Source organism: Vigna angularis, chromosome 9, assembly GCF_016808095.1.
Source record: "Vigna angularis cultivar LongXiaoDou No.4 chromosome 9, ASM1680809v1, whole genome shotgun sequence".
Lineage (NCBI taxonomy): Eukaryota > Viridiplantae > Streptophyta > Magnoliopsida > Fabales > Fabaceae > Vigna > Vigna angularis.
Window position 1 is genome coordinate 16,196,268 of NC_068978.1, and position 24,558 is coordinate 16,220,825.

At 35.7% G+C, this 24,558-nt stretch overlaps 1 protein-coding gene and 1 non-coding gene across 2 annotated transcripts; both read right to left on the reverse strand.

Moving 5' to 3' along the window:
* Nucleotides 1-7,388: 7,388 nt before the first annotated feature.
* LOC128193892 (uncharacterized) lies at nt 7,389-8,834 on the reverse strand. The gene has a single exon (XM_052868081.1). The coding sequence runs from the start codon at nt 8,832-8,834 to the stop codon at nt 7,389-7,391; it is 1,446 nt and encodes a 481-aa protein (XP_052724041.1).
* A 10,172-nt stretch (nt 8,835-19,006) lies between these two features.
* On the reverse strand, nt 19,007-19,095 carry TRNAY-GUA (transfer RNA tyrosine (anticodon GUA)). The gene is given in 2 exon segments: nt 19,007-19,042; nt 19,059-19,095. It is a non-coding gene; the product is annotated as a tRNA-Tyr (tRNA).
* Nucleotides 19,096-24,558: the final 5,463 nt, after the last annotated feature.

Genomic DNA, 24,558 nt, shown 5'->3' on the forward strand with positions numbered 1-24,558 from the left:
ACAAGAAGATCGAGTTTAGCCAAAATAAACAAGCATTTTTATTTTTGAAAGACTTTTTATTTTAATTCTTTTCCGTTATAACCTTGGTATCCATCAAGGATTTTTGAGATTATGTAAAATATTACTTTATTATACAATCAAGTACATAAGATACACTTGTTTGAGCGGAGTTTAAATGAAGTAAAATTTAAAATTTTAGGCCTCTAAAAATCGATGTAAAACCTCATAGATAAATTAAACAGATAAATATTAAAAAAATAATTTATTGCTAAAAATTAATAATTCTTCTACAGATAAAATATAAAATGAAGTTTCTTATAATTTTTTCTAAAAGATTTTATAATTTTTTGTTACTTATTATTATTTTGTTTTTACAATATATCTATTTTACTGTTTTAATTTTATAATATATAGATAATTTATTTTTAGTTTCTATTAAAATTATACATAAAATAATTCACAATAAACTAAATATTAGAGTGCAAAATGAAAAATTAGACACATCAGTAGAATTTTAAAAAAATGGCAAGAACTAAAACTAAACAAATAGAGGATTAAAGTTAAATAAATAAATAAAATGAAGATAATATATATATATATATATATATGGAAAAACATATTTAAGTCAATATTCATTAATGATAACAAGTTTATACGTAGAATAAAAATAAAATGTTTAGGTTTTTATTTTTATTTTTTAAATAAAAATAACATATTGGTAAATATTCTATAGTTAGCCGGTTCATGAGAATTGCTCTCTCACCATCCCAAATACTCCCTACACCTTTTCACAATATCTTTTATTCCAAAATTACCTTATATTAATTTTATTTTATTTTTCTTTTAAATCTAAATCTCTTTGCACCCCTACACCTGCAGATACTGTAGAAAGGAGTTTCGCTTGTTGGACGGATGTCAACGTTCGTGAGCTGCAAAACTACCCATCTGAGAGTTGAATGGAGTTCTTGCTTTTCTCATGACAGAATTACAGGTATGAGACTGAGAAGCCACCCATTTTGTGCTTTTCTGGTGAAGCATATGCATGTGTGTACATAACTACTAACAAATAATTAAGTAGTTAATTATCTTGATGCAAAATAATTAACGTCGTTTGTATGGATTTAACGAAAGCGATTTCATTGATACAAATTTTGTTAAGTGAAAACGTAATTGACGTATTTTTTAAAGGATAAACTAATTTGACATTTGCGAGCGAAACTGAGGACAAAATAGGATATTAAGCCTAAAATAAATTATAGGAAGGTGTAGGGAGCATTTGAGATGATGGTAGGGACCATTTGAGATGATGGAGGGAGCAACTCGGTTCATTGCTACGAATGTAGATCCGGTCTAGTTTTCAAACAAATTTAGGCTATTTCTGTTAGCACTCCCTATTATTTCTATATGCACCTTCCCTTTTTATCTTTTATTGAAAACATTTTTTTGAAAACACTCTTATCTCTTTTGCAATCACACACTACTTTATGCTTTCACTCTCTCAACCCAGCAATGTTTCTTCTACCATTAGGATTAATTACGATTAAGTGTTTAAGTTTATTTTTCTCCAATTAAATTAAGATATTTATTGCTCTCTTAACATCATTCATTCTTTTCTCTTGCAAAATTTTTACTACAAATATCTCCTGTAACATCCAAAAATTATACAGTCATCAACTATATACTTAGAATAATCACATATATTAATAATTCAAAACAGTTTTAAAGTAAAGAGAACGACAATAACGAAAGTGGCCGAACGGCCTTTCATGTACATAATTAAACGAGCGTTCACAAAATAAAAGAGGACGAACGGTTTACAAAAACTACTACTGTACGTCCTAATATTTACACAATCAAAAGAGCGCTCGTTCACAGCCGCTCGCTATTCTAACTACTATAACTAAAAACCGAACGCCCTTACTGTTCGGCCTTCACTTCTACTTCTACGAGATTGGCGTCCTCCAAATTTTCTTCTTCCAGTGTTTCTCCCAGTAACGCCTCTCCGTCTGCTCACATCCACACGGATGATCATTGCATAGACAAGACGAAGGTTCAAGGACGAACGACAACACAAGAAAGAGACACAGGGTAAGCTTATTGAATTTAATCCAATCCAAAACATACATATCATGCATATCAGATCCAGCAAGTAAGTTCACAACATATACATTCAATTCATACATAATTTTCATCCAAAATCTTGATACTAGACCGACTGTCCGGACTGTATGAATCCTGTGTAGCTAAGGCGTCCGTGCACTGAGGTGGGGTAACTGGAATGCTCATCAGTAGCCACCTAAGGTTAGTCTGTTCTGTCCAAGTTACAGTTATGGACTAGACTTCCTGCCATTCCCACGCATGACATACTCCTCTCTACTTGAGAACGAGCACTCACGGAATATCAGGATGGATCACCATCTAAGCTTACCACGTTCATACTTACAAATCTCAATATCCATTCAAGAGTCGTTCCACCCTGGAACGCTCGTTCAAATCCACAATCACAATTTCAGTTCTCATAGTGTTCGCACATCTTAATTCATCCTCTTAAATACATTTTCATTCTATGTTCCACTTTCTTAAAAAGACGAACGTTCAGCCCCCTTCATAATGAGGTCGAACGTTAATATGGTACAGAGAGACACTCGTTTCTGACAGAAGGAAAACGAACGTCCTTTCAATAACGGACGTCATGACCACTTGAATCAGTTAAAAGGCTGATTCTAGAACGATTCACCAGATGCTTAGAATAACTTAAATTTCAAGGACATTAGATTAAATGTAATTGAATAAAGACATCATAAGACTTTTAGATATTAAAACGGATATGAATTTATAAAAGGTACTACCCGCCAGTCAATGACCGAACGCGGTAGCGGATATAAATTTACTGTTTGGACGAACGCTATTTAACTGTATGGACGAACGCTATTTCCATTCAGGACGAACGTTATTATCGCTCGTTGCAATTTACTAAAAGGACGAGCGTTCGGTCTGAGACCGAGCGCTACTTAGGACGATCGCTCAATAGATGATCGAGCACTAATTAGAACGAACGCTCGATATAAGACCGAGCGGTACGATCTGAGTTTAATTATTTAAAATCGTTGGACACCACTAGGATGAGCCGAACACTCAAACCTAGATTTTCACAAGAGGACGCTCGTTCTTAAGTCGAATCCTTTCCAAATGAAAGAATTCCTACTCTAAATCATTTTCAGGGAAAACCGAACGGTAGAATACCGTTCGATGACGAGCGTGCATTATCAAAGTAAGGACTATTATATTTTCCAGATTTTTCATCTACAACAAGTTCTCATTTTTCATACGATTCAAATCTTATAATTTATCTCCACCATAAATCTCATACATTACAGAATTCATATTATCATACATCAGTTCATACTTTATACCTCATATCAAAATATCAAATTACATACTTTATAAGATTCTCATCAATCATTCATACCGAGCAACCATCAGCATACGAATCAACCAATGCATACCATATTCATTCATTGTAACAGCGATCGTTCATAACTAATACATCCGCATACATCTCATGCATACAATCCATATCGAACATGCATACAACACACAGTATAAATTAAATCACAATAAGCTTCCCTTACCCGGATTCAGTAGCGAACGTCCTAAAGAGTGGATCTTGATTCGTCTAAAAGAAACTCTCTCAACGTTTCTCTTAAGCTCTCCAACTAAACTAACCAAAAGAAAATAAAGGGCTTAGCCTACACCGTTGCATGCAGCTGAAAACAGTTTACAGGAACTCCAGAAACGAGCGTCCAGTGAAACTTACCAGAACTGGAAGTTGTTCGGTTTGAAATGACGCTCGCGGTGCAGGGAACGTTCCTACGGTGCTGAAACGTGAACGGAGAAGAGCTTGGTGAGTTATAGTAGAGAGAAGTTTGGGAGGTTCTAGAGAGATGGAGGAGAAGAGGAAAATTCTGAGTTTGGAAGAGAAGAAGGTGCGCGTAGAGAGTGGGAGATTTTCCAGAAAATTTGTTTTTGTTCAAAACCCACTGTCAGACGGACGAGCGTCTCTCTACACGACACCTGCGCTCCACCACTGATTTCAGAAGCTTCCACTTTGACAAGTGGCGCACATGCACGGCTTGTTGGTGGATTTTTAGATACTCAGAACACGTGGCACGGTGCATTTATGGGAGCAGAGAGGTGAATCATCACAGTAATAAATGGGACGTGACAATCCCCCTAACTACAAAAATTTTCGTCCTCGAAAATTGAAGACTTACCAGGAAATAGATGAGGGTATAAGTCCCTCATGGCATCCTCAACTTCCCAAGTAGAGTCACCAGTCTTGTCGTCCCACACTACTTTCACTAGTCGAACGTCCTTCCCTTTGTATAACTTAGTGCGAACGTCTTCAATGCGAATCGGCTTCATCTCCAGCGTTCGGTCTTGGCGAAGACGAACGTCCTCCAGCTCCAATATGTGCGAGGGATCAGCTACGTACTTTCGGAGTTGAGAGACGTGAAATACCGGATGAAGGTTGGATAATTGTGGAGGCAAGGCTAGCTCGTATGCAACAGGTCCAATCCTTCTCAAAATCTGATATGGCCCCACGAACTTAGGAGACAACTTCTTTGATCTCAACGCTCTTCCTACTCCAGTAGTTGGATTCAGCCTTAGAAAAACATGATCGCCAGCTTTGAACTCTAGTGGTCGTCTTCTCTTATCGGCATATGACTTCTGCCTGCTTCTGGACGTCTTCAATCTCTCTTGTATTAACTTCACCTTTTCAGTCGTTTGTTGAACGAGTTCTGGTCCAGTCAATATGTTTTCTCCTTCTTGAAACCAGCAAAGTGGCGTGCGGCATTTGCGTCCGTAAAGTGCTTCGAAAGGAGCCATTCCAATGCTGGACTGGAAGCTGTTGTTGTAGGTGAACTCTACTAACGGCAGTACTTCATCCCAAACGCCTAAATGATCGAGTACGCACGTCCGTAATAAATCTTCGAGCGTCTGGATTGTTCTCTCGGACTGACCGTCCGTCTGAGGATGGTACGCTGAACTCATTTGAAGTTTGCTGCCCAGTTCGCTTTGCAACGACTGCCAAAACCGAGAGGTGAACCTTGTGTCTCGGTCAGAGATGATGCTGGACGGCACTCCATGCAGACGAACGATCTCCTTGATGTAGAGCTTGGCCAAGTTGGTCATGGACATCTTCAAGTTGACAGCTAGGAAGTGGGCACTCTTTGTTAGACGATCCACTATCACCCAAATGGAATCGTGATTCTTGACCGTGCGAGGCAAGTGAGTCACGAAGTCCATTGAAATGCTGTCCCACTTCCATTCTGGAATCTCCAAGGGTTGCATTAGTCCACCCGGTCTTTGATATTCAGTCTTAGCACGTTGACATGTTAGACATGATGCCACGAAGCGTGCAACATCATTCTTCATCCCTGGCCACCAGAACGACTGCTTGAGATCGTGGTACATCTTAGTCATGCCCGGATGCATGCTAAGACAGCTGTGATGCCCTTCTTCTAATATCATCCGCTTCAAGTCTCCATCATTAGGAACGCACGTCCTACCCATATAACGTAGTAGGCCGTCTGTCCCAGCATTGAACTCCTTTGCTTTATCTGTGCCGAGCGCGCCTCTTATCTTCACTAATTCTTCATCTTCAAGTTGCTTCATTCTAATCCTCTCAAACACGTTGCTGGATATCCTAAGGTTACAGCATTTGATGCTGTCCGGTTCTAAGTTGAACTGCAACCTTAAGTCTCTAAAGCTTTCCACAAGGCTCAACTCACGTACCATCATGGACGACACATGCACCACCTTCCTGCTGAGTGCATCCGCCACAACGTTCGCTTTACCAGGGTGATAAAGCAACTCGAAATCATAATCCTTTAGGAATTCAAGCCACCTCCGCTGCCTCATATTCAACTCCTTTTGATCAAAGAGGTACTTGAGACTCTTATGATCACTAAAGACTTGGAAAACGGATCCATACAAGTAGTGCCTCCAAATCTTCAGAGCAAAAACGACCGCTGCCAGCTCTAGGTCGTGCGTTGGATAATTCCTCTCATGTATCTTCAATTGCCGAGAGGCGTACGCCACTGCTCGTTTTCCTTGCATAAGAACGCACCCCAAACCTTGGTGAGATGCGTCACAGTAAACTTCGAAAGGTTTGGCAGTGTCCGGAATTACCAAAACCGGAGCGCTCGTCAACTTCCGCTTCAGCTCTTGAAAACTAGATTCACACCGATCGGTCCAAACGAACGGGTGATCCTTCCTGGTCAGTTGTGTTAACGGTGCTACTATCTTAGAGAATCCTTCTATGAAACGCCTATAGTAGCCCGCCAGTCCCACAAAGCTTCTAACTTCTGTTACCGAATGTGGGCTTTCCCATTCCAAGACCGCTCGTACTTTGGCTGGGTCGACTGAAATTCCACCAGCAGATACGACGTGACCCAAGAATTGCACTTCCTTCATCCAGAATTCGCACTTGGTAAACTTAGCGTACAACTCCTTTTCCCTCAACACTCCAAGTACTAATCTCAAGTGTTCTTCATGCTCTTCACAACTCTTGGAGTAGATGAGAATATCGTCAATGAACACCACCACAAATCTGTCCAGGTACGGCCTGAAGATCCTATTCATGTAGTCCATGAAGACTGTTGGAGCGTTCGTCACACCGAACGGCATGACTACGTACTCATAATGTCCATACCGAGATCTAAAGGCCGTCTTCTGAATATCTCCTTCCTTAACCCGAATTTGGTGGTAGCCCGATCTCAAATCTATCTTGGAGAAGACGCTCGCTCCATGCAATTGATCTAACAGATCGTCAATGCGAGGCAGTGGGTATTTGTTCTTGATGGTCAGCTTATTCAATTGACGATAGTCAATGCATAGCCGAGAGCTGCCATCCTTCTTCTTCACCAATAACACAGGCGCTCCCCAAGGTGACACGCTTGGACAGATGAACCTCTTGTCCATCAGTTCTTCAATCTGCTTTTTAAGCTCAACCAATTCAGCGGGTGCCATTCTATAGGGTTGAACGGATATGGGAGCCGTGGTCGTTACCAGATCAATGGTAAACTCCACTTCACGAACGGGAGGCAATCCAGGCACCTCATCCGGGAAGACGTCCGGGAATTCGTCCACAACCGTTCGTCCTTCAGTGTACTTATTGGACGAACGTTCAAAACTCTTATCCGCAACCTCTCTGTCTTCATGCGTCATGATCCAGAAGCAACTCGCGCCCTCCATGATATCCTCTTTCAGTTGACTGAGCGTCACACCCAACTCTTCTTCATCTTCCTCAGGAAAAATCAATTCCTTAGCCCAAAATCTATGAGAATGCGATTGGTATTCAGCCAATCCATTCCCAAAATTACTTATAAGTCTTTGAGAGGCAAACATATCAAATTCACCTTGTATCTACGCCCTTCTACCTCAATAGGACATCTAACGCACACGGTAGATGTCCTAACCTCTCCAGCCGCTGGGGTTGACACCACCAAGTCGAACTGCATCTCACTCTCAGCTAATCCCAGCTTATCAACGCACGCCTTCGAGATGAAGGAGTGTGTCGCCCCCGAGTCAAACAGCACACAACATTTCATTCCATATAGCAAGCACGTGCTAGTGATAAGTGTACCTGAACTCGCTGCTTCCGCACCCGTGATTGCATATACACGCCCAGCAGCTTGGGCTCGACCACCTCTTCCTTGCTGAGTCCTTCCAGCGTTCGGCGGTCTCATCACTGCACGTCCGCCCATATTACACTCGTTCTCCAGATGACCGTTTCTTTTACATCGAGTGCAATATTTCCCTCCAACCAACTGAGGGCATGATGATCTAAAATGGGGTCCTCCGCACTGAAAACATCTGACCGGCCCCGGTTGATTTGCTTGTCCAGCAACTACCATAGCTTGTGAACCACTCGACTGAGCTGGACGAGCGTATGGGGTCCTGTTCCGATTCACATTAGGTCTCGACAGAATTGGTCCTCTTGACGCCTGTTGTTTCTTCTGTTGTTCCGCCTCAGCCATATTTTTCTCTAATACTTTAGCCCTCTCAACCATGGCTGGGAACGACCGGATGCACAAACTGGAAATCAATACCTTCAAATCACTCCGCAGTCCGTTCTCGAATTTCCTACACTGCCACTCCTCACTGGTGGCCATCGTGTTGAACCTCAGAAGATGTTTAAAAGTGTTGGTATACTCCGACACAGACTTCGCTCCTTGCGCCAGTTGAAGAAACTCAACTTCCTTAGCGTAACGAACGTTGTCCGGGAAGTACTCTTCGTAAAATTTGCCTCTGAAAACAGCCCAGGTGATGGGATTCTGAGCGTCCGTTAAGATGGCTTTCACACTCGTCCACCAGTGGCTAGCTTCACCAGTCAGTAAGTACTCTGTAAAAGCCAGGCGGCTTTCATCCGGACACCTCTTAGCATTGTAGATACGTTCCATGTCTCTCAGCCACTGGTCCGCCTCATCAGGAAGGCATTTTCCACTGAATTTGGCCGGATGGTGTTGGAGAAAACTCTCCAAGCTCCACTCGGCAGTAGGCGGGGCAGCGTTGGAAGAAGACGCCCCTGAATTATGCCTGGTCGCTGCTAAGATCTCCATCAGTTGTCTTTGTGTTGTTTCAGAGTTGGCACGCGAAGCTTCCAAACTCTGCATGGCACTCTGATTCTGCTGCATTAGAGTGGCATTTTGTTCCATCAGTGTCGTGTTCTGTTGCTGTAAGCGGTCTATCACCGTCTCCAACAACCTAGCGTTGTTGGACGCATCAGGTTCCGTAGGTTGGGGTGGAGGAGGGAGTCTAGGTGCCATTCGTTCTCTAGACACAGAGGAAAACGAACGTTAGCAACGTGCAAAGAGTTGAGAGAAATAGCTCATTCAATCACATATTAAGCACACAGCAAAAACACAGTGCACTCATAACCTACAGTGTCCTTTAAGAGAACAAAACTGCTCTGATACCAATAATGTAACATCCCAAAATTATACAGTCATCAACTATATACCTAGAATAATCACATATATTAATAATCCAAAACAGTTTTAAAGTAAAGGGAACGACAATAACGAAAGTGGCCGAACGGCCTTTCATGTACATAATTAAACGAGCGTTCACAAAATAAAAGAGGACGAACGGTTTACAAAAACTACTACCGTACGTCCTAATATTTACACAATCAAAAGAGCGCTCGTTCACAGCCGCTCGCTATTCTAACTACTATAACTAAAAACCGAACGCCCTTACTGTTCGGCCTTCACTTCTACTTCTACGAGATTGGCGTCCTCCAAATTTTCTTCTTCCAGTGTTTCTCCCAGTAACGCCTCTCCGTCTGCTCACATCCACACGGATGATCATTGCATAGACAAGACGAAGGTTCAAGGACGAACGACAACACAAGAAAGAGACACAGGGTAAGCTTATTGAATTTAATCCAATCCAAAACATACATATCATGCATATCAGATCCAGCAAGTAAGTTCACAACATATACATTCAATTCATACATAATTTTCATCCAAAATCCTGATACTAGACCGACCGTCCGGACTGTATGAATCCTGTGTAGCTAAGGCGTCCGTGCACTCAGGTGGGGTAACTGGAATGCTCATCAGTAGCCACCTAAGGTTAGTCTGTTCTGTCCAAGTTACAGTTATGGACTAGACCTCCTGCCATTCCCACGCATGACATATTCCTCTCTACTTGAGAACGAGCACTCACGGAATATCAGGATGGATCACCATCTAAGCTTACCACGTTCATACTTACAAATCTCAATATCCATTCAAGAGTCGTTCCACCCTGGAACGCTCGTTCAAATCCACAATCACAATTTCAGTTCTCATAGTGTTCGCACATCTTAATTCATCCTCTTAAATACATTTTCATTTTATGTTCCACTTTCTTAAAAAGACGAACGTTCAGCCCCCTTCATAATGAGGTCGAACGTTAATATGGTACAGAGAGACACTCGTTTCTGACAGAAGGAAAACGAACGTCCTTTCAATAACGGACGTCATGACCACTTGAATCAGTTAAAAGACTGATTCTAGAACGATTCACCAGATGCTTAGAATAACTTAAATTTCAAGGACATTAGATTAAATGTAATTGAATAAAGACATCATAAGACTTTTAGATATTAAAACGGATATGAATTTATAAAAGGTACTACCCGCCAGTCAATGACCGAACGCGGTAGCGGATATAAATTTACTGTTTGGACGAACGCTATTTAACTGTATGGACGAACGCTATTTCCATTCAGGACGAACGTTATTATCGCTCGTTGCAATTTACTAAAAGGACGAGCGTTCGGTCTGAGACCGAGCGCTACTTAGGACGATCGCTCAATAGATGACCGAGCACTAATTAGAACGAACGCTTGATATAAGACCGAGCGGTACGATCTGAGTTTAATTATTTAAAATCGTTGGACACCACTAGGATGAGCCGAACGCTCAAACCTAGATTTTCACAAGAGGACGCTCGTTCTTAAGCCGAATCCTTTCCAAATGAAAGAATTCCTACTCTAAATCATTTTCAGGGAAAACCGAACGGTAGAATACCGTTCGATGACGAGCGTGCATTATCAAAGTAAGGACTATTATATTTTCCAGATTTTTCATCTACAACAAGTTCTCATTTTTCATACGATTCAAATCTTATAATTTATCTCCACCATAAATCTCATACATTACAGAATTCATATTATCATACATCAGTTCATACTTTATACCTCATATCAAAATATCAAATTACATACTTTATAAGATTCTCATCAATCATTCATACCGAGCAACCATCAGCATACGAATCAACCAATGCATACCATATTCATTCATTGTAACAGCGATCGTTCATAACTAATACATCCGCATACATCTCATGCATACAATCCATATCGAACATGCATACAACACACAGTATAAATTAAATCACAATAAGCTTCCCTTACCCGGATTCAGTAGCGAACGTCCTAAAGAGTGGATCTTGATTCGTCTAAAAGAAACTCTCTCAATGTTTCTCTTAAGCTCTCCAACTAAACTAACCAAAAGAAAATAAAGGGCTTAGCCTACACCGTTGCATGCAGCTGAAAACAGTTTACAGGAACTCCAGAAACGAGCGTCCAATGAAACTTACCAGAACTGGAAGTTGTTCGGTTTGAAATGAAGCTCGCGGTGCAGGGAACGTTCCTACGGTGCTGAAACGTGAACGGAGAAGAGCTTGGTGAGTTATAGTAGAGAGAAGTTTGGGAGGTTCTAGAGAGATGGAGGAGAAGAGGAAAATTCTGAGTTTGGAAGAGAAGAAGGTGCGCGTAGAGAGTGGGAGATTTTCCAGAAAATTTGTTTTTGTTCAAAACCCACTGTCAGACGGACGAGCGTCTCTCTACACGACACCTGCGCTCCACCACTGATTTCAGAAGCTTCCACTTTGACAAGTGGCGCACATGCACGGCTCGTTGGTGGATTTTTAGATACTCAGAACACGTGGCACGGTGCATTTATGGGAGCAGAGAGGTGAATCATCACAGTAATAAATGGGACGTGACATCTCCCCATAAAATACTTTTAGAAAAATATATTTGTTTCCTTAACATTTGGAAAGTATTTTATGAAATATTATATATTGATTTTTGTTAAAAAAGTAAAAGTATGTTCTGAAAAGTATATCTCAAATGTTTAAATGAAAAACAAGTTCTGATAAGTACTTTTCATAAAGTTGTCTCAAAAGTTGAAATGTATTTCCGTAAACATGCTTGTTTTTAACATTCCCGAATACTTTTTTCATTTTTATGTTGTAGGAAGTACTTTCCAAAATATTGAAATAGTAACATGTGTTTCAAAAAGTACTTTCCAGAATATTATAAAATAAAAATATGTTCAGTGTCTTTACAAAGTTGAATATTCTCTAAAGAAAGACTTCAATTTAAAGCCTTTCTTCCTTCCTATACTAGTTAGTCATTCTCTTCCTATTAAATGCAATAATTAATCAATATAATTAATGTCTTTTATAATGTATTATTTATATTATTATTCATAAATTCTTATATAAATCTAGGTCACATAATCTAATGATCTATTAACTTTAAATTAATTCTTTGTATAAATTATTATAAATAATTAATCTAGTTAACATAATTTCATCGTAATCAAATATGTATGGGTTGAGTACATGTTGATTTAGTAGGTCAACATATACTGGACCAAGATCAAGTCTTATATTATGATAATCAAGGGGTATTTGGACGTATACAATATACTAGTTCCTTAGGCTTAACATTATATGTTAAAGACTTGTAGAAAATTTTGTGATGTCAAATAGTAGTATTTGTTATGTTGATGAAGATGTTGGTCTACTAAGTCAACGATATTGGTACTTGGCCCTGAGCCTATTGATCCTATGGTATAGTAGTCTCTCATACTTGTGAAACATTGTAACAAAGAGGTGAGAAGATGAAAGGTTGTTACATTGCGCAAAAAATGAAGAGGCATAAAGAAGGTGAAAAGTCATGTCACGTAGTGGATTGAATATGGTTCTATGGAAGAAGACAACATAGAAAATGAAGATGCACTAAGAAGGTGAACATGTATGTCACGTAGGTTGAATATGGTTCTATAGATGAGATGGGGTAGTGATAGTAGTTGATCCTCGTCATCCTCTAGTGCATCGTCATTAAGGGTATTAGGTGTAATTTGAGAGGTGATTATAGGGAGTCAGGAGGATCCTTTTGAGAAGTATGTTGAGGACAAGTTAACTCGGAGGGGAGGAAACATTTTTCCTAGTTTAAGTGGTTGAGGATACTAAACTTGTGATTAAACAACATATTTATGTTCAAGAATAAGAGATGGAGAATATAGTATCCTTTAGGAGGGTAAACGCCATAGATAATGTATGACATGACTGAAAGGTTTATGGGAGGAGTTCTTTTATAAGTATATATCCTTCTTTACATACATCTGATTACCTTTTGACAAGTTTACTGATGAGTGTATATTTATGTCCTTATTTATAGCCTTTAATCTTGAATTCTTAATTAGTATTTGTACTTCAAAAGAATATTTTAATTAGAATTTGTTATAATTGAATTTATTGAGCATGAGATACAAAAATCATGATAAAAATAGTGTTTTAGTTGCATAACTATTTTTTGAATCTTTTAAGGTCTGTTAGTGTAGTTATAGCTAAGTTGAGTTGAATGAGCTGTGAAAATAAATTGGTTAAAGTTTCATGACACCTTAAACATAAATATAAGAATAGAAAATAATCAAGACCACAAGAAGTCAAGTCAAACATTGCATGAAGAAGACAATAAAAGCATGAAAAAGTGAAAAAAAATTAGCTCAGTGAGGAAGATGGAACAAGTAACAAAAATTGGATCTTACGGATTTTTTTATTTTTTTACGAAAAGGGGCTTTGATAATTGATAAATGTTTATGGTAAAAGATCATTTGAGAAAATATATCTTAAGATATTGTTAAATAATTACCTTATTTAACTATATCAAAAGATATTATTTGTCAAAAATTTTTAATCTAGCAAAGATATTCTCAAATATTTTTAGATCTTCACAACAATCAAATATATCTTGAAGATATTGGATCATTTAGAAGATAATTTGAGAAGATTAATTTATCATAAAGAAGATTGCAACAACAGAAAAGCCTGAAAGAGAATCCAATCTAATTTCTATATAAAGAGACTTATGAAAACACATTAGGGGAGCTGAAGGAACCCATTAGGGTTTCTATTTTCGTCCTCTCTCTCTTCTCTCATGTTTTTCACCATTTCTTCTTTTACTTTTATGTAATTTTCACATTCAGTGGAGTGCTAAAACTCGGGAGTTGATTGTGCTATAATTTCTTAAGTAGATTTTGAGGTTGGATGAAGAAATTTGTTTGTTCTTTTGATTCATGTTAAGATTTATTTTTATTAGTCTTTTGCTTTTTAATCAAGTAAAAGTAATGATTTTTACATTATAGTAAGTTAGCATGGTGTTAAATCTACATAACATATCAATCATATGAGTTTAAGGGTTTTTAATTTAATTTGAGAATTTACTTTTATTAAGGTTAGAAACTTTCATGTGATTGAATGAGTTAAAGGAATAGACATGATTATGTATGATAATATTTAATTGATAATGTACTTTGGTTAAATTTACTATGATTAATCTACAAAGCTCTTGCTTTTAATTCAGAATATACTTTCGTTAATTGTGAAAACACCAACAAATTAATTGAGAATTTACATTGATTAATTTGAAAATCTAAGACAATAATTAATTGAACAATAATCTTTAGATAAACAATGATAAATCTTATTTTGAAAAGGCATTAAAATCAACCTGTTTTCTTTATCATTATTTTTATCTTCTTAAATATGTTTATAAATTTATTTCTTTATATTTTTAGTTATTTTTTCTTTAATCTTTTTTTTTATATTTATATTCTTTATTATTTTTATTTTACTAACCCTTTTGTATAATTTTATAATAACTAATTTGTTAAGAACCAATTTCGTGTTTGTTGGAAGATGACTTAGGGTTAAATTTATCCTTTTTGTTTTGTTAGCTTACTATCTTAGCAATACTGAAGTTGTTATAGTTTAGTAGTACTAATTTGATCATGTCAACGACAGCATTATCATTCACCTTAAGTGTTTTGTGTCTTTTTAGTGTTGCATCAACACAACTTCATCCAAACAATTGGGGTTGCCTACAAGCATTTAGGTTAGTGTGTTAAGAATTGTATTTGTCGCTTTCTTTAGAATGTTTTTTGTATTTTTACCTAACTCAGCCCAAGACACCTATCACATGGTTTTCCTTAGTGAGTAAGTTGGGTACATGCTTGCTTAGCGCGTACTCATAATCGTTCAAAAGATTTAAGAATAGTTTTTTAAAAGTAGATTGATGTAGCCTTTGGTGCTCACCCTTTTTCTAGAAAAGCCATATATGGCCTCGTGATATGGAGTCATCGTCTCCTCCGGTAGCTCCAACTTCTTACACGTTTTGTAATATAGTATATCTATTCAGCGGCTCTAAGCCACCAAAATTGTTTTAACAACAAAGTTTTTAATCTTCACTGTGATGACAATATAATCATCTTGGTCATGGTCCACACCCTGGAAATTGGTGTCCATGAAGCTGATAAGAGGCATCATTTCCTCTTGAAAGTTCTAGATATGGAGTTGACGGACTGTACATCTCTCAAGTGTCATTTTATGGTCAATGATGACGATCCTCCTCCAACAAACCCACATGATGTGTTGATGGTGCCCTTAGTGGGGTCTGTTCCGATGGAGGCGCGATGGAGGGATCATCAATGGCACGATAGAGGCGTAGCGGGGACGCAAGGGCGGGTGGTCATTCTCGTTCTTCTTCTTCTTCTCTTTGTTCTGATTCGCAGCGAAGGAGAAAGCTTCCTTCTGTCCCCTTTTTCTAATTTCGATTGGGTTGTTTTATGTTTGATTGATTCTTTGTAGGAGTGATGGTGTTTGATTGATTCTCTGTAGGTGGTGGTGGGAGCGCATCGTTCTCGTTCTTTGTTCTTCGTAGTTGGGAATCTTTGATGATGGTGGTGTGAGATGGAGCGGTGGGCGTTGATGGATTGCGGCCAAGGGCTAACAACTCACCTAGCGAATGGTGAAAAAAAAGACCCTCTACTGCCTCGGTTGGATTTGAACCGAGGCAAAAGCACACACCTTTTTGCATCGGTTCAAAATCGAGGCAAAAAGCATACTTCTTTTTGCCTCACCAGTATATGTCTCGGTTGCGGAACCACTGTATATAAGCGAAAATAAATGTTGTTGTTTCCCTTTACTATACTAGTGCTATAACCTTCTCATTGGTCATCATACATTCGATAATTGGCTCGTGAGCTTTCCTCATTGTCAAGTTTCACAAACCATTAAATGTGGTCGACCTAAATCGCCTCTTCAACTTTGTTTCTGAGTGCAGTGCACTCGTTTATTGTATGGTCGTAGTTGTGATGATATATGAAATGTTTTTTCATATTACCATTTAAAGGCGTTTGAGATTTTCTAGGTGGTAGTATGAGGCCTTCCTACAATGCTTCCTTCAGCACACAATACCTGGGAGCACTCAAGGGTGTATAATGTGAGAATCGAGGTTTGGGCTCCCTTTGGCGAAACCCACTTATTTGGGCTAAGTCTCACTTAACTCCTTTCTTTTTCAGCCAACACGATCTCGGTTATAATCTTTTTCCTATATTCTCTCATTTCCTCCAGCCGTATAAACTGGGTAGCTCGTTGCCTTAACTCATCCGTACTTGTGAGTGGCGTTATGCACAAATCGTCTGCAAAAGGTCTTGGTCTCAACATTTTGATCTTGTAGTGTAAAACCAGCTTAGGATTCAGGTTCCTTATCTTCAAGGCAACCTTGACGAACCTATTGATGAAGGTTTGTAGAGGTTCCCCTTTTATCCTACATGACATTGAGAAATGTTAAGGAGGTGAGATGGTGGTGTTGTCTATTAGCGAATTGTGTATTGAAAAATTATATCAGGGTATCAAAATAGTCAATGAAGTAGGGGGTAGGAGGTGAACCACTCAAGAGCAGGTCTTTTCAAGGTCATAGGGAAGACCTTGCACATGACAACATTGTTAGTTGAGTAGAGACTAACGTGGGTAATATATTGGCAACATGCTCATTAAGGTCGTTGTTGTCATCATAGCGATCTAGGGTGAGGGCTTTCCATGCTTAGGAAGCGAGGTATCTGTGGTGTTGTCAATGAAGGAGTGTCGACGAGATCCTTCTACCGTCAAGGAGGCGTTAGTTGCTCCTCTAGTATTGGGAGTGGTATTGTAACCACTTTCTCCTTCATTTTCATTGATTATGCGCAATTGCGATGAAATCCTATGCACTTGGACAAAATTCTTTGTAGCTTCCTTCTCCTTTCCTTATCCTTAGCTTTCACCCTCCTCTTAAGCCTAATGTGTTCCTACCTTAGGGCATTAATCTCTTCTACGCCCCTCTTTTTAAACTCAGTGAACTCATGTTGCTTTTTCACTTGGACTTGTAGGATACTAGCTTTGTTAGTCCAGGAAGGTATTGCTTCTTTTGTTCAAGCCATCTTACTTCTTCTAAACACCATAAACTTTTCTCTTCACGTAATATAAATCGGTCTCATGGTGAGTACCAATTGTTCTCACAGAGTCAAATATATCTTGTAAAGACTTCCAACTCCAAGCACTTCTAACTTCACACACTAGGTAGTTGGCCTCTCCAAAGGTACTCATCCTCTCCACTCCGAACATGAGTTATACCTGTAACAGATAATTTGACACCTAATTCAGTCAAGTACATCAAATGGTAATAAATGTGATAATTAATAAATGTAATTAATGTATCATATAGAATGTGTTATTTATACTATTATTCATGGAGTATTACTTAAATAGACATAGGTCATGTGGCTTAATTATCGATTAATCTTGAATTAATCCTTTATTCATTATCTTAATTGTGGATTATCATAGCTAATTAGTTTAATTCACATAACTTTTTTCACATCGAATATGTGTTAACTAATTACATATCAACTTAGTAAATTAACATATATTCTGTCACGAGCAAGTCATGGTAAAGGAATTATTGAATGTATACAATACATTCAAGAAAGTTTATTATTCCATAGTACATAAGGGAAAACATTACAAACTAATTTTCAAAATACTTTGTGTTAGGTAGTGTATTTTCTGAAAGACAATTTTATTTTTTTTATATTTCAAAAATATGAAAAATATGAAAAGTATTTTTTATAAAGTACTTTTTGAAACATTAAAATATTATTCTATAGTCTTTACGATATATTTTTCCTTTTTTTCATTATAAAAGGAACTTCTTTTTCATAACATTTTATTTTCTTAACACTTGGAAAAGTATTTATTACAAAGAAAAAATCATTTACTTAACATTACGAAAAGTAATTTTTGGAATATGAAAAAAAAAAGGATGAATGTCTATTTTTAAATAAAAGAAAAGAAAGGGCTGCATTTAAGAAATATGGAAGAGTAAATAAGTAAGCCTTGTTTGGATCTTCGTTCATCCCTTTTGGTGCTTCCCATTTTCACATTGTCGTTTTCTTCCTGCATCCTCGTAATTTTTATATGCACTCCCACAATTTTCTCAATTTTTTAAATGATATTTTACTCTTAATAGAAGTTACTTCTTGATTAACTCTTTCGGAATAAGATTTTTAGAATATGATTTTCATAATAAAATTTCTAAAACACATAAAATGTATTTTGGAACAAGATTTTTAAATAAAATTTTCATTATATATATATATATATATATATATATATATATATATATATATATATATATATATATAGTATCTTTTAGAATAAATTTTCTAAAATGAGTTTTTCAGAATAAGTTTTTAAAACGAGTTTTCAGGAAACAAGCTTTCTTTTATTCTTCATATATAGTGGATAATGCAGGTGTAATAGTTATGACACAATAACAATAATAACATGATCTGATTAGGAATAATATTTTATTCTTTTTCTATTAATACAAGAATGTTGTTAATAATAATGACAATGCACAATGATAAAGCTTTCCCATTTATATTCGTTTAAATAAGCATTTATGTCATTTATATTTTAATATATTTCTCTTTTAGTAAGAATTCGAATAGTGTAGTAAATTGTAAATCAACGTAAAACTCCGGATTTTTTTCACATTACTTTGATATTTTCAAAATATTTTTCAAAAATCTCACTGAATTAAATTTTTATGAAGTTGGTATGAGAAATTTTTTTTATTTGCATATTTAATCACATCATTATAACTATACTTGGATTATATTTTACAAAACTAATCGAAGAACTAGTTAAAAGGTAAAAATTATTTAGAAATTAAAAAATTGATTGGTTGTAAAAATTATTAATCTAGTTTTACTGAACATAAGTGTTTATACGGTTAAATATATTTAAATCCTAATTACTAAAATTAAAATCCGACCTGCCGGATTCGAACCAGCGACCTAAGGATATCTGTTTGTATACTACTACAGTCCTCCGCTCTACCAACTGAGCTAAGGTCGGTTTTAAATTATATTTTCCGAGCTTATTTATCTTTGATAATTAAGTCGCAATCCAATATTATGAAATGCTAATAATAAGTTTGTTTTGTGTTTATTTTTTAAATAAAGTATATATCTTAGCCTTTAATTTATATTTATTTTTAACGTGAAATTTTAGTCTTTATATAATATATATATATATATATATATATATATATATATATATATATATATATTAACAGTATATTTGATATATTAAAATTTGTAATTAAGTAATTTCGATCTAATCAAATATATTATCTAATTATAAAAAGTAAGTTTTATTAATAAACTGACTATCGTTATGCAATAAGCCAGAAAGACACTATTAAGTCAATTATTTTATACAAACTTTGAATTTTGTAAGTATAGAGAAAAAAATATTTTTTATAACACTTATAATTTTAGTATATTATAATTATTAAATAAAATATAAAATATATGTTATTTTTAGATAAAATATAAAATAATTATTTTATAATTATTCAAATTACAATATTAAAATTAATTTTCAGATAATAAATTATAAGGGTATTATTAAATTATTTTTAATAAAAATAAAATTTTAAAAACTTATTAAACTAAAATGTATAGATTTTATATATATATATATATATATATATATATATATATATATATATATATATATATATATATATATATATATATATATATATATATATATATATATATATATATATATATATATATATTATCTAATAGAATCAGATTTATCTATAACTTAGGTATGTAGGTATGAAAAATGACAATAATGAAAGGATGGTGTGATAAAAGGTACTTCAAGTTTAGCATAAATTTGTTTATTATTTTTATATCAACGATATGTATAATATATTTTTTTATTTTGAAATAACCCTAAAATAACTTTTGGAGAATATTTACATATTTTTATATTAACAATAATTGTATTTAATTTCGTGAGTTGATATTATTATATTATTTATGATAAAATATCACATTGTTATTATTATCTATTTAAGGTAAGTTTTATTTTATTAATATTATTTGATATCATATTTTATAACAGGTTCAAGGTTAAAAAATTCTATAAATGTATTTGAAATTTTCAGGAATATTTACTCACTCACATACTTATTCTCTTTTGTTTACAAGATCTTAACTTTCTTATTGATTTTATTGTTGAAGACTCTTTTGTCTAGATACTTCAAAGTCTTCTATAACCCGCTACTAAGTCGATATTTGTTTTTACAAATTTAATTGTGTTTCTTCAACACATATGTTTATCTTGTTTTCGATTGTGTTCTTATTTCTTTGTAGTCCAATGTTCCTAGATAGTTTATCCAAGTATGCCTTCTTCATTCAATCTTGCTATTCCTTGACTCTAAGCCTACAAAATTACTCTAACACTCAATTCAGCAATACATAAGAGACAACAAATCCTATAATGATTGTATCATATGTCATGCATGATGAATCATACTATTTACAATAGGAGCTTTTGTCATTAATGAACTTAGGTCTCAAATCACATATACATCTAATGCTATAATGAATTTTAATATAATTAAAAATAGTTGAACTCCTGAATACAACTTGTTGATCTCGAAAGAATTTTGGAATTACAAATTGATATGTTTAAACTAGAAATCTTTGATGAAAATAATAACATTAAGGCTTAATTGCTTACTTGGTCCCCAAATTTAGTGGTTAGTGTCTAGTTGGTACCCGCTTTCAAAAACGCCTATAATGCGTCCTCATGTGGTATAATTGTACCAATCAAGTCCTATCTAGTTAACGATGTTTAAATTGATAACATTGACTTCATTGTGAATGTGTGTTGTGCAACCATTGTTGTTGTGGCATTTAGTTGGGATATATAAGGTTGACATGTTACGCAGAACATTGGTTACGTGGAAATTGAATATATTAGGGTTTTTAATTTGGGAAAAAAAATAATTAATACAATTAGGTGTTAACAGAATTACGGTGTTTGACGAAAGAAAGGGAATTTAGGAAATTTTTATCGAGGCTTGGTGAGTTTGTAATGGCTTGCGATTAGGGTTTTACTGGTTGAAGAAGAAGACGCGCAACACTGGCTATGAGCTCATGGAGGCGCAATCTACTAGTTGTTTTCCTGATTTCTTAGTATGTGTTTGATTAGCATGATTTGCAAGTTGGTTCGTCTTGGTGAAGATGAATGTCGATTCGTGATGGAGGAGAAGTCACGATTAGATTTAAGGGTTTTCTCTTTTTTTTTGGTTGCGCAAGAGAAAGATGAACTCGCGATGGGTTTATGTTTTTGTGTTTTTTTCTAGGTTTCAGGTGATGACGCAAAGAAGGATGATGGAGAAGGCTATCATGTTTGCGGGAGGAAAAGCTTATGGGTGCGAAGAAGATGAACTCGCCGCTATTAGTGACGCAACGATGAAGGCTCATTTTTGGGTGGTCTCTATGATGACGACGATTTAGGTTTTGAAGGTTTCGAATAAATACATGCAAGGACAAAAGCACACTTCGTAGGAAGAACCATCCCCAAAGTGCAACAACCAACCCCACCCCAAAGCGCAACAACGAACCTGAACAAAAGAAGAGAAGAAGAAGAATTCCTCAATCAACTCCCAAAGATGGAATAAGACATTGTGTTAAAAGGAAGAAGAAGACTACAATTATGGTACTTACCCAAGCTCCTTAAAATTTTGTTTTTGCCACGTTAGTTTAGTGTTTTGACACATCACCAATTATGTAACTCCGTTATTACCAACTTAACGAATAGAATTTGATTAGTACAATTATACCACATGGGGACACAATAGAGACGATTTAAAAACGAGTACCAATAAGACATTAACCACTGAATCTAGAGACCAAGTAAACAATTAAGCCTAACATTAATTAATGAGCACAACAAAATCAAATATTTATGACTCAACTAAAATTAATGACAATATAAAAGTAAATGATTAATTGGATGCAAAATCTTAAATTCCAAATTTGAAAATAGTTGAAGCTATGAATTCAAAGGTTTTATAATCCAGCAAGTTATGACATTAATTTTTTAAAGCTTTTTCAAAATAAATAAAATTGCTACAATATATAAATATATTTAATTTATTAAATAAATAACTAGACCCAATTGATAGAGTGGCGACACTTCTTTGATTTTGATGTCTTTCATTATGAGGAGGTCTTGGTTTCTATTTTCTTTTTTCATATATAAAATTATTATATATATATATATATATATAATATTTTAATTTTAGTATATTTTATATGTTTGACATTCTAAAATTTTTGTACATTTATTTTGATATGTTTTTAAAAAAAGTTGAAGTCCGTTACCCAATGATGATGAATTAATTTTTTATTAAGTTGGTATGTGAAAAAATTATTTGTATACATATTTAATAACACCATTATAACTATATTTGGATTATGTATTACAAAACTAATTGAAGAATTAGTTGACAGGTCAAAATTATTTAGAAAATAAAAAATTGATTGGTAGTAAAAATTATTAATATAGTTTTTCTGAATATAAGTGTTTTAACACAATTATGTTAAATCAGTTAATAGATGTAAAATAATGGAAATAGAAACTTTTAAATGATATTTTTATATACAAATTAATTGCATCATATTATTAAATATATTTAAAACCTAATTACTAAAATTTGAAAAAAAAATTAATTCTATATTCACTAGTGCAGTAAAGGGAAAAGACAGCGGTTATTTTCGCCTATTCGCACCGGTTCTGCAACCGAGGTATATACACTTTTTGCCTCGGTTCTGAACCGAATCAAAAAAATGTATGCTTTTGTCCCGGTTAAAATGAAACCGAGGCGGTAGAGTGGGAGACTTTTGGTTTCGAGTTCTGGTGAACCGAGGCGATAGAAGGTTTTTTTTTTAAAACATCAGGTCATTAACAGATCCACCTTCCATGAACTTCCATGACTTGATTAACATTAGCTTATTGTCATTTTCTCTATTGCATCATCTTTTAATCTCGACTCCATAGAAATCTGAAGTCAGTCTTCTATCCCACAACCAGAAAAAGAGAGGAAAATATCATAGAAATAATAAACTTTAAAACTCATACCCAAGCTAGAATCATATTCAGATCCTTTCATATCATAACAGAAAATCATATAACAAAAAGAAAAAGAAACAGTTTTTGCTTAGCAAGTTCATCCCCCTTCAACCTACACTACACGGAACACACCACAAAAGTCATATCCAGAGAGGAAAACATCACTTTCTCCTTCAATTCCTCCCTAACAAAACATGTCAGAATGCCCGTGCTCTGCTCCTTCTTCACCTGCGTAAAATGGAGCCAACAACCAAATGAGATAATGAAATTAAGCCTCAACGCCTCTCTGTTCATCTCCAATCACCAACAAGGGAGTTGTATCCTTAAGCAAAAACCAAGGGAGATTACCTTAAGGTAGCAAAGGTAGCGGCCGAACCATCGTACACGGCGCGACTTCCTCCAACGTGAGCAACGACGACTCTGATGATTGGCCTCGGCGAAGACGTGGCGCGAAGGAGCAACGATGTTTCTCTCTCAGGGAGTTGGCTTCTAGGGTAGAGCTGAGTGAGGTTGCGAACGACACTTCCCCAGGCGCGAATCCGTGAAGAGGCATCAACTTTGGAGACGTTGCAGGTGAGCTTCTAGAACTTGTTGTGGACGTTGGGGATGGTAGAGGGGTCTTTAGGGGTGGAAGCCGGGCCTGCAGATCTGCAGATCTGAGATTTTTCACCGCCAACAGTCACTGCTTGCTCTTCACTCCAGAGGCGACGCACTAGCAGGTGAGGTGGAAGTTGCGCTCGAGCCGTCGCACAAGACGAGATGGTGGTGGCTCCCCCGGCAGGGCAGTGACACTTAGACAAGAGAGAGAAGCAAGAAAAATAAAAGGGAAATGGGAGAGGTGCTAGGTTTTCTTGGCTTGAAGATTTGCACGGTCCAAGCCCAAGTCTTAATAGAAAGCCTTATATGCCTCGGTCCATATGCCAACCGAGGGAGTATCTCTTTCACCTGAGGTATATACCTCGGTCCATTCTGCCAATCGAGGCAATATTCATTTTAGACATCAGTTGCTTAACAACCGAGGCATATAGTGATTTGAAAATTACAAAACTGCCACCATGTTTTGATATGTTTCAGTTCCGGAAAAATCGAAACGTAATATGCGAGTTAAAAATTCGATTTTTTACTAAATTAAAAGAATGGTGCATTAAAATATATTTTCGGTAATAAACTAACTATGGTTATGTAATAAGGACAAAAAGGCACGTATTAAGTTAATTATTTTATACTAATTTTAAATTGTGTAAGTATATAAAAATGAATTTTTATTTTTTATATATTTTTTTTAATTTTAATATATTATGATTATTAATAATAAATATAAAATATACGTTATATATTAGACAACTAATATAACATTTCCAAATTAATAAAGATATT